Source organism: Chelmon rostratus, chromosome 12, assembly GCF_017976325.1.
Source record: "Chelmon rostratus isolate fCheRos1 chromosome 12, fCheRos1.pri, whole genome shotgun sequence".
NCBI lineage: Eukaryota > Metazoa > Chordata > Actinopteri > Chaetodontiformes > Chaetodontidae > Chelmon > Chelmon rostratus.
Window position 1 is genome coordinate 10,467,365 of NC_055669.1, and position 11,052 is coordinate 10,478,416.

Consider the following 11,052-nt stretch of genomic DNA (forward strand, 5'->3'; position numbering starts at 1 on the left):
AAACCTTTGAAGAATATTAGCATGTTTTTCCAGCAAGGCTGTTCCTCTATTCAACCAAGGAAGCTTATCTTCTCAAATTGTTAAATGTCTAAATACAAGCAGCCTTACAACAACTTTTCTGTTGGTACCAAAAAGCAGTGAAGGTCAATACCCAACTGTACACGTGACTCTCTTGGTCTTATTTGCCCTTGAGTGAGCTCAAAGCCTCTGTATGCATCGTTTACTTTACACCATGTGAGTTTTTTCTGATCTTTTTTGATTTTGGAGATGTGTGTCTTTGTCTGTTTGATTTCCTGTATTCGTGACCTTGCATGCATGTGTGCTCTTTGCATCGGTTTATTCTACCTGTCAACACGTTTGTGGATTTCCTTTGAGTAAATGTTTGTTCTTTTATGTGTTTCATGTTAACAGGAAAACACAGCACAGTGGGTTAGCGTGGCATCAGATTGGGAGAAAAGGCTCAGCACTTGCTGTGAAATGTGTCACATTATTGAGCTGATGGTAATTTTACCCTTTAACAGATCATTCTGTGTATATGTACACATGCTCATGAGCAAGCACTGCAGTTGTACATTAGTCCAATTTTACCGCTGTTGTTGTGTGAAAGCCTTGTAATTACAGTTATGTTCATTTTCATATTTATTGACTTTAATTAAAGGATTAAAGGATTACATGCTCCTCTAAATTCTTCAACCTCTTGGGCTCAGAAGCACTTCCAAAACCAACCGGATAATGATGAAAACTGCATTGTCATCAAGCTAAATACACTCCTGTTCCCTGTCTCTTGTTGACATTTCGAAGATAACACAGCTTTCACCCAACAGCAGTCATTTCTAATGTGCCAGAGAAGATCAAACACTCTGACCTTGGAGACTATAAAAAGGGGAAAAGATAAAAAAGAAGAGAGCGAAAGAAGGGCAGGGAGGAAAAGCGCTGCAGAGTAGAGAATATGGCAGGCAGAGGGGTTTCTCTGCTGGTGAAGCAGCGTTGCAGGAGGAAAGAGGCGAGAGGTGTATTGTTACAGATTAGATGGAGATGTGGCCGAAGGAGGGAGGAAGACTTGCTAAAAGAGGAGAGGATCATGTTTTCCTGAGCTCACTATTCTATATGTGAGGCTTGTGTTTGTCATCTCCGCCTTCTTTGGTTAATGCATTTAACACCACGCAACTCTGTATTTCTTTCAAAGTAAAATTAGCTATGAAGTCAGTATATACGTAAACATCCTCAGTGCTTGTTTCAGTTGAGTTCCTTATTTGGTCAGCATTGTAACTACTAAATAAAAGTTTAATTTTTTTTCTGCAGTGACAGTGGGGTTCAGGACGGTCTGAACCCTAATTTGATTGGTGCAATAGTTAAATCATTTCAATCAGGTGATGAAATAACAAGACCAAAAAGTAGCCTCCTTTGGGAATCATTGTGAGCATTAGCAAGCTGTCATTAGAAAGTCATGAAAAAAAGCTATAGCAGAAGCTAGTTAGACTAGCTTGCTAGCTTCCACTTCTTAGTGGCGCACACACTTAACAGCATGACAGGTCCTGCCAAGTGCTGACTGGCATAAAGCGACAGATGCCTTTAATCATTAACAGTATTAAACTATGTGGGCTTGTTGAAAAAGGGGGAAATAGGTTATGTATCAGTGTTTGTGTGCTTTACAGTCCTGTGACGTCCTCCAGTTGTGACCAGACCAAATGTCCAAGATCGAAGCTTACACTCTGCTTCTACAAATATGTCCAAAAACAGTTCATACTTCAAGCGTTTCCTCTCTTCCACTGACTCTTTCTCTACTTTTAAACCCACTCATCATCTGTCAGGCTTTATTTAGCTCCTGGCCCTCCCCTCAGGTCAATTTTTACTTCCATCATAAAAGCGATACTGCCTTTGCCATTTTCACCCTCTCTCCCATTATCATTGTCTACAGACAATAAATCCTGCGCTGCCCTGCATCTCATTATAGGCGTCTTGTCACATCGTGTGCCCCTATTAGCTCTTGTTCCCGTAGCAGCAGATGCAGGGTCACAATTCATATCCATATAAAATATCTCATCAGGAAGCAAGTTCGCCACTAACTTGGATCATGTCACACATGGTGTCTGATATTGGCCAGTAGTCCTCATCCGTCAAACCTGCTCGCAAAATTCATAGAGGTCCACCACCTTCAAATAAATGAATCATCCACAGCAGAGTGTGGAGGAAACAGCTTGTTGTTGAAAGGTAAAGAAAGCACATAATGATGATTCATGCTCATAATCTCTAATAATGCCTTTTAATTGTTTTCTGCACTAATGGGCCAGTTGTCCCACAGGGGTCATTCAGGATTCACCTCGCCGTTTTTTAGCTAACAGTTTCAGTTCAGCTCGGGAGAGATCAGCACTCTAAGAACAGATATTATCTGGCCCGAGAAAACAGTTATTTTAATGGAAGTAACACAATAATCTTAGTTTCCGGCTGTTCCTCTGTATCTTGGTGGTGAACTACAGGTGAAGCAATTTACCCACAGTGATGATATTCAGCCCTGCAGAATTTTGAAGCGTAATTCCTCATAATGCACTGAATGTGTAACGATGCAGGGGTGAATGACCTGCTGCTGATCAGTTCATCCTCACTTTCTCTCCTCATTAGCTCGTCTCACCACTGGAGGAGATGCTGGGATATAACATGATAGTCTCATTAAGAATAAATCTTATTGTTACTGCACTGTGTATTGCAATAGAAGGTATTAAGATCAGCTAATTACTTGTATAATGCAATACAAGGCCATTATACACATCTGAAGGGCAGCGGATGATTAATGTGGAGACGATTCAATCTTATACTAAAGAACAGCTAATTGATCCCCTGGGGATGGAACTATACTATGAGTAGACACCTGGGTTCTGCTGGAGCATCATGTATACACCCACATAACACAGTGTGACACATGTTTAGTACACGGTATGGTACAAGGTGTTTTAATGCATCAATTATGTCTGATAAACACACATATACAGGTATTGAAAGCATGATCAAAGTACAAGATTAAAATTAACATGTTCATAATCCATCTGTCTACTATACAGAGGGTTTTAGGTCATAGTAAATAATAAAATAGTTAATGCTGCCATAATCAATATTTTTGACATTAATGGTGGATCAGATGACTACTTGTATGTGAAAGAGGTCTCTTTATGACAAACCCACAGGTCATTTTCACTCTGCCGTTCCCCTCAGCGCTACCATTTTCAGTCTTTCAGCTCACTGTTTTGATTTTACATCCTAGCCTTACTGCTCCTGTTCCAGCTGAGCAAAAAAAAGCTTTTTAAAAACTAATTTTAAAAAAGCTGCCCAGCAACAAACAGCAGATAGACACAGTTAGTGACGAAAGTGGTGAATCAGCAGCAGCCGAAAGAACCACATATTTCCATCAGGAGCTGGTGGTGGTCAAAACAGAGCTAAAAGAGTAAATATTGGACTTGCATTAATCAGGTAGCCGAGAACATGATAAATTAATGCTAATGATGCAACTCTTTGCTAACAAATTGGCAACATAACATGTGTTAGTGTTTACAAATTGTGTCTGCTGCCCCCAAGTGTCCAAGAAAAAAATCATTTAATACAAGTTTTAAGTTCTCAAAAGTCATATGAACATCATGCTTTGTGGCTGTTGTTAAAAGACATCTTAATGCATCATGATAAAGGATTAGAGACGTTGTCTAATACGTGAGGTAATCGCTAGATTTCATTATGAAGATATTAATAATGCATTATAGATAAGGGCTGATGTTATCTGGCAGACAGAGCAGGGCTGTTTTGGATCATTTCACTTTGAGGCAGCAATAACTCCTCCTGGAGGTTTGAGGGTCTTTTGATTTCACTAACGGAGGATAATTAAGTCTCTGTTTTGGCTTTAGAGACTTTGTGGTCCAAGTAGTGAATTTGTACTTTTAAAGTCTACTTTTCACCTTTACTATTTTTTACTTGTTTTCTCCAGAGGGGATAAAAGAAAGAAAGATGGAGAAAGACAGTTGGCAGTAGCTCCTTCTTCCCAGCAACCACAGCTTCGTCTTCTGAAATTGTCTCCACATAACGGAGCACTAAAGATCCTACGAGTGTGCTCGAATTAATTTGATTTGGTGCAAAATTGCTCCCCTTCATATGTACATGCACATGTCACACATGCACACACAGAGCTTACTCGGTAAGACTGAAAAACTGTTTTTGCCTCTATAAGCTCAAATTGGCATGCTGGGATCCAGTGCGCTGTGGTTTCAGTTAACCCCTCCACTCAGTAGCTGCTTTTCTCTCCAAGTTCCAGGACTGGTTTTCTGCAGAGTAGCTAATGAGCCAAATGTGTGCAAATACTTACAGCCAGAGCAGACTTCAGCCAATCAAAAGAAGTTGTCAGTAAACAGTTTTCTGTCTCTGGTCATCAGCCAGGGTGGCAGTAAAGCCAGCTTAGCACCAGCGTGTTATATTTAGAGCTGTTAATGAGAGGCTTGCTAGAGGCCAAAACATTGTGACCTGTTGTGAGTTGCTCTTTATTAGTCATCGTATATATGCTTATATGCAATAGAGCTGAAATGATTAATTGATCAATTAATGCAGAGCTTCAGGAAAATATAAAAAGTATTCCCAATGTTTCACTGACACTTTAAAGGGAAATGACCATTTATTTTTTTGATACCTCACAACCAGCCTCAACTCATCAACTGAGTGAAATTTGGATGGCATGGTCAGTATTCAATAGGCAGTGAACCAACCCTTCACAAAACTAAAACAAATGAAGTGTGATGATGTCTGGATAACATCCATGTAATTCTCTCTTACCAAGTTCCAACCTCTCAGGTGGTAGGATTTTTATTTTTTGGGGTTTGGCAAAACAAACAATCTGAGTGCATCACCTTGAAATATGAGAAATTATAATTGTCATTTTAACTATTTTCTGTAATTGAATAGACTAAATGAATAATGGAGTTGTCAAAAGATGAACAGATGCATTTATAATGAAAATAATCACTAGTTGCAGCCATAATATACGCAAATGGTCCATTGAGTGCACAAAATGACCTGTGTGAATCACTGCACTGCATCTGCAGCTCACTGTATCTGATGTTGAAGCCACTCAGCCACCATACGACAGCATTCATCTGCTGTATATCCTATTAATGTGATGAGAGCAGCTCTTCTAATGGCAGCGAAACTGAGAGGCAAACAGAGGTCAAACTGAAAATCAACAGTGCTGACGTGTCATCAGCACGAGTGAAGAACTGTGGCTTCATGAGAGTGTGGATGAGCATTAATGTGACAGTCACATAGCAAGGACACACACGTGTTGAGCTGAAGTGGATGTATGAGTGGTGTGTGTGTGTGTGCTCGCTGTATGTATGTGTGTAGAAGCCAGGGTGTCCTTTAGCCTGTTGGTTTAACCTTGAACACACACACACACACACACACGCACGCACGCACGCAGGCGCATACACAAACACACACACACACACACAGTGGTGCAGCTTCAGAAGCAGCTGGTAGAGGACGTTCAGAGTTACAACGGGTGATGGCCATGTGTAGTTTTCCAGGAGCAGCAGGGAGGGACAGAGTGATGGACTAGCTGTGCTCTAATGTCACTCAGGATCCTCGCAAAGCGCTTCACACCTCCAAAATAAGATGCATACCACTAATTACAGCCTGTCACAAGATAAAGACATTATCTTCGAGGGTATTTCCACTTACAGGGGCCCGTTTTCTGCATTTACACATCAAACGATCATAGTTTTCGCCGCCGTTTTAATCTGCATGTTTGACCGTGATTCTCTCTTTTCCTTCCCTCGTCTTTAGTATTTACTGTTTCTCTCTTCCCCACCTTTCCATCTGAATTACTTCCTTTTGTTGTTCTGCCCCATTTCCCTGCATATTGTTCCAGTTGGTGTGCTGATGATTGGGTGCCGCTGTGTTGGTGGGGTCACTCGATGCAGTGCAGTAATCCATGTACTGTACAGTATGTGCCTGAGTGTGTGAGTGTTTCCTCAGGTGGAAGGGTTTGACGAAGGGTGGGTGGGTCGTTGGATCATGGAGTTCATTTTGGTAACGTGTCTCTCTCCTCTCTCGCTGTGCTGTGTTATTAGGCCAATCAGACATGGCCATTACTATTAATTGAAACTGATGATGCAATGAAGCCTGTGTGGAGGAAGCTACAGTATGAGGCCAAGTTTTCAAGAGTTAATGAAGGGAGAAGGACAAAGAGTAGATAATTAGCACTAAATGAGAAAGTTGATGTTTACAGTGTGTGTTTATTTGTTGTTTACTGGTTGTGATTGTGGAAAACTGGACTCAGCCATGTCCTCCTCCTATCTTCTCGACAAGCAAGACTTATTATCTAACTCTGTTGCCAGGTGAAACACTTGCGATAGTGGGAACAGGCTGAGGACAAGAATTTCTCAACTGCAATGTCTTGTGATCTATATGCCAACAACATATAGCAATATGTCTGTGCAGGTTTGGGGTTCGAAAGCTTTTAATCCAGACTGAATCCTTTCTGACACCTTGTCAAATCTAACTGGGTTTAGCTTTCAGTGTTTGTAGCTCATCTGTAATCACTGCTGTCCAAGAAGGCAGAAACTACAACTCTGAGTAGCAGTCTAATTAAAGTTCACTACTCGTCTCACCTGAAAGTGAGCTGAGTAGCGAAAGATATGAAATTTTAATTAAATATGAGACAGTGAAATAACAGCTGTGGCATGCTTACTTTTCAGAACTTGATCAGTTTATTTTATGTAAGGCCTTTGACTCCTAAACCTGGATGCTGATGAGCTTAAAATACTGATATGAAAGGCATGAAAGAGTCCACTGAAGTTGACGCTGTTGGTGAACTCCAGAACACTCAGTCCACCTACAGATGTCCAACGGTGGTACAGAGCGGTGTTTCCTTTCCCTCTCAAACGACCTTTTGCTGAGTACAACCACAGACTTAACGAGACAGCAACCAAAAGTTTTATTTGAGTCGCTGTGGAAGTATCGTTCATTACCTTAATTTAACTGGCAAAAGCAACAATCTGCATCGAAAAGCAAGGTGCTACCTAACTGTTGCAAAGACAAGGAAAGTGTTGCTAGCATCAGAGTTTAGCCAGTCGGGTTGTTTTACTAACCTGGAACCAGATCCAAAATGAAACTGCCAATTGAAACTCAACCCCTTATCTGTGCTATGCTAAAATTAGCTGATGTATCGATCAGGCTATAGAGGCATATATATTTTGAGGTTTTGTTTTTTGAGGTTTGTGTACGGTCTGTGGGTTTTGTAGGTAAGAATTACCACAGGATTGTACAGGTGGATGTGCTCATTAACATCACTTGAGGAATTCATACGACTATGGACTGTTAGACAGCAACAGCAACGCGATTCAGACAGCTCTCTCCTGAAGCACCATGTTTCCACCTCCTCTCTCTGCGGTTTGTGTGTCCTGCAGCTCAGACCACAGCCTCCTGTATCTGTTACCTCCTGAACCCTGACGTGAAGATGAAGGTCAAAGGAAAGGCTGACCAGGAGCTCACAGCATCGAGCGCAACGTGGGCTTTTAACACAAATATAGATATTCATGCTAGTTCTCCAAATCCCAGATATTTTTTAGAAAGTAGATGGAAAGTCAGGATGACAGGTGGCATTTTGGTTTAAATGGTCTCAACGTAACGTGACAATACAAACAGGTGTCATTGGTGGCGAGTGTGTGTGAGGAGGAGGTTTAAATATTTAAAGGTGTGCACCGTCACTCCCTCAACCCCTCTACTTCTGTTTCTCACTCATTCATGCATAACAGATATTCAGATGTATTATGCATGTATTAAAGGCCCAGGTGCAAGTATAAACATGAACCAAACGTTCGCAGTCACAAGTTACACTTTCAAGCAATGCACGAGTCATTTTCTGATGTGCTTTCCTCTCAGACTCTTGTTAACTTTATCCTTCTCTCTCTGTCCCTCTCTCCAGCCGAGCCTCTTCCTCTGATGGACCTGTGTCGGCGTGCGGCCCGCCTCGCGTTGGGCCGGGAGCGGCTTCAGGAGATCGAGAGCCTCCCCCTGCCCCAGTCTCTGAAAAATTACCTCCAATACCAGTGACTGACACCAGCAGAGCCAACTGGGAGTATATGGACACAAAGCAGACCACCAGAAAGTCTGGAAGATGGATTAAAGCAATTATTTAAAGAATGCAAGGAGAGGATGTCCACACTGAGAGCGCCATCGCTTTACAAAAGATGGATTTAAAAAAGGATGGAGAGAAAGATGGTGGATTAACTGACGGAGGAAGTCCAGGCTTTCAAACAAAGAACAGGACAGCACCAGCTTCTTTTGGATTTCCAGCTGCTTTTTCATTCGTTTTTGACTTGAAATAAATTATTAATGATGGTATCCCATCAGCGTCTCACTCATCCAGAAAGAAAACCCATCCTCTGATGGCACGCTGTGGTTGAGAGGTGACAGTGTTCAGACAACCACCGCCACCTAGTGATGAGAATAAAAAACTGCGCAGAGAAAGCACACTAATCCTATCCCTGGAGGCCTTTCTGACACACAGTCAGTGACCGTATCATTGCTGTTGGATACCGCAGTGTGTATTCATGGTCTCCACTAGCACAGGTGGCAGGCTGCAGAGCACAGATGTCCAAGAGGATTTTAGCACTAATGTTGATTTTTATCTGACTGACTCGGGTCCCGACCAAAAGCTCACATCACATACAGAGTAGATCAAAACATGGCTGTAAGGTGCAGGCAAAGTTCAGTCAGAGAAATAAAGCATGCCCAGCTTAATGCTGACATCTAATGAGAATTAAACCCTTTTCAGACATGGGTACATCCATCAGTTTAAGCTTTTTTCTTATTCAGAGTTGGTTGCGTAAAAGTTGGTTATGGCTATGTTCACTGAGGTTATGCAGCATTTAGCAGCTAGTGCGTGGGAAGGAGCGGCGGAGCTAAAAGTTAACGATATGAAGGAAGAAAAGTGGATCAGTGATGGATTTTAACATATATTTTGCCGTTTTAGTCCTAATTAATGAGAGAGAGAAACTCACCACTGGTCTCCACTCATCAATTTCATTATTTATTAACATTTATTTTAACCTGCTGCAGATTATGGTATAATGTCCAACTGTGCACAAGTAGAGAATGGTAAGACGTTTGGGTTTGATTATCTGCTGTATGTAAAGCATTTTTATATACAGGATATTCATCATTTCATCCATTCAATTAACTTGTACAGTTAAAGTGGAAAAATGAAGAGGGTCTCATAATTATTGTTAATTGTTATTCTATTTACAGATCTATTTACATTGTGCATAGAAAATAATAATCAAGTGTTAAATTTGTGCTCCTGAAAACTTGCCCTCAAATATTAATTATTTCTCTGTAACATTAATGAGCACCTATCAGGTTGGAAAAAAAACAGTCAAAAACTTTGGCAGAAAATTGTGTAGGAAGAAACTCCTTTAATAAGGGAACGAGACGTGCATTTAATCCTTCGATGTGCACGCTTTGTGCTGCTACAGCCTAAATGTTAATGCGATGATATCAAATTAAGAGCAGCACTGTGTGGGAAGTGTTATGGGATGTCCGACTCATTGCCGTCATGACTTTTATGTAACAAGCTGCATGCCTGAAAGGGGCAGTATTAAAGAAACAAACAAGACAAAACAGTAGTGTTAAGTTGCACTGAGAACCATTCCTCACAGACACTAAATGATCTATTGTGATGTTAGTCACACCCAAAGTATTTCATACTAAGCCATGGAGTGTGTGAACGTGTGTGTAGGTCATGGCCCGTCGCAGTGGAACTAGTGCTAACATGCTGTTGGCAGTAAGAAGAGCCTCACCTGCTGTTGTAGCACCCTGCTGTAGCTCACTGGTACCAGACAGAATCTGTCTGCTCTCCACACAACTGTCTTAATGACCACAAACAAACAAACAAACACATAAACAGGACCAGAGCAGATCTAGTCTCACTGGATCTATAACAAAGGCTGGAGCGGGATGGAGGAACATTACTGCTACTGCAGTAGCAGGGCAGATTTGTTTCTTGCTCAGAATGTCCATGTCCACACACACACACACACACACACACACACACACACACACACACACACACACACACACAGTAGACCAATAATGTTTTCTTTCCTAAAAAAAGCTTGAGTCACTTTTTTTTTTTTACTTGAGTTTGTATCCTATATTATTATTATTAATATTATTGTGAGTGTGGAGTCTGATGATGGTAGGACGATGATGATGATGGTGGTGATGATGTTGAGGATGATGATTATTTATCACAAGCTAGTTCTGTTTGTTTTTTAACTGATCATTGATGGTTACATTCAGGTAATTTTAATACAAAGATGCTGGCGATGAAGGGAGAGAGAAATCAAAAGTTGTTTTCTTCAATGCTGCTTTTATTATTATCATTATTATTATTATTATTATTTGTGATGATGGTGTTCTTACCTCCTGTTTTCATCAGTTAGGATGAGGAGCAAAGGATCATTCAGAAAAGTAGTAGAATGTATGGACAGATGGTGCAGTTGAGATGTCAACAGACATGAAATGTGAATAAAAGCCAAGTGAATTTGAAAAATGTCTGTGTGAAAAATGTTTTTTCCCTTCACCCTCACTAAAATATACATGTTGTGGTCATTCAAAATGCATCGGCCACTTTTAAAAACAAACAAAGCAAGATGCAAAAGAGCCTGACACATTTTCAGCATCTTTAATTGTGTCTGAGGGAGCATTTAATCTACCGAGGGAGGCCTTGGCGAGGAAAACTGGGCCGTAAAGTATTTGGCTGTAACTTCTCCCTAGTGTCAAGAGTGCAATTTCCTCTTCAGAGAGTCAACAGTTAATGCGCTGCTCATCAGCTCCTGCAGCTGTAAATACAGCTCACACTCAGCCAGAGAGATATTCATGCGCTCGGAGTCTACAAGTAAAAACCGCAGGGCACCACAGAGACAAAAAGAAGACATTAGTGAGGCTTGATGTGGTTACAGGCTTTATATTTCCACTGCACAATGTGGGATCAGTCCCATCAGGTTCATCTCACCATAT

General features: G+C 41.1%; 1 protein-coding gene across 4 annotated transcripts in view; it reads left to right on the forward strand.

Moving 5' to 3' along the window:
- The window catches only part of LOC121615103 (SPRY domain-containing SOCS box protein 4-like), a 72,682-nt gene extending 62,560 nt beyond the window's left edge, over positions 1–10,122 (forward strand). For all 4 annotated transcript variants that reach the window (XM_041949279.1, XM_041949283.1, XM_041949280.1 and 1 more), the window contains exon 3: positions 7,955–10,122. In XM_041949279.1, coding sequence (XP_041805213.1) covers positions 7,955–8,082 — 128 coding nt within the window. In that variant the 3' untranslated portion in view covers positions 8,083–10,122. The remainder of the gene's footprint in view (positions 1–7,954) is intronic.
- The last annotated feature ends 930 nt before the right edge of the window (positions 10,123–11,052 follow it).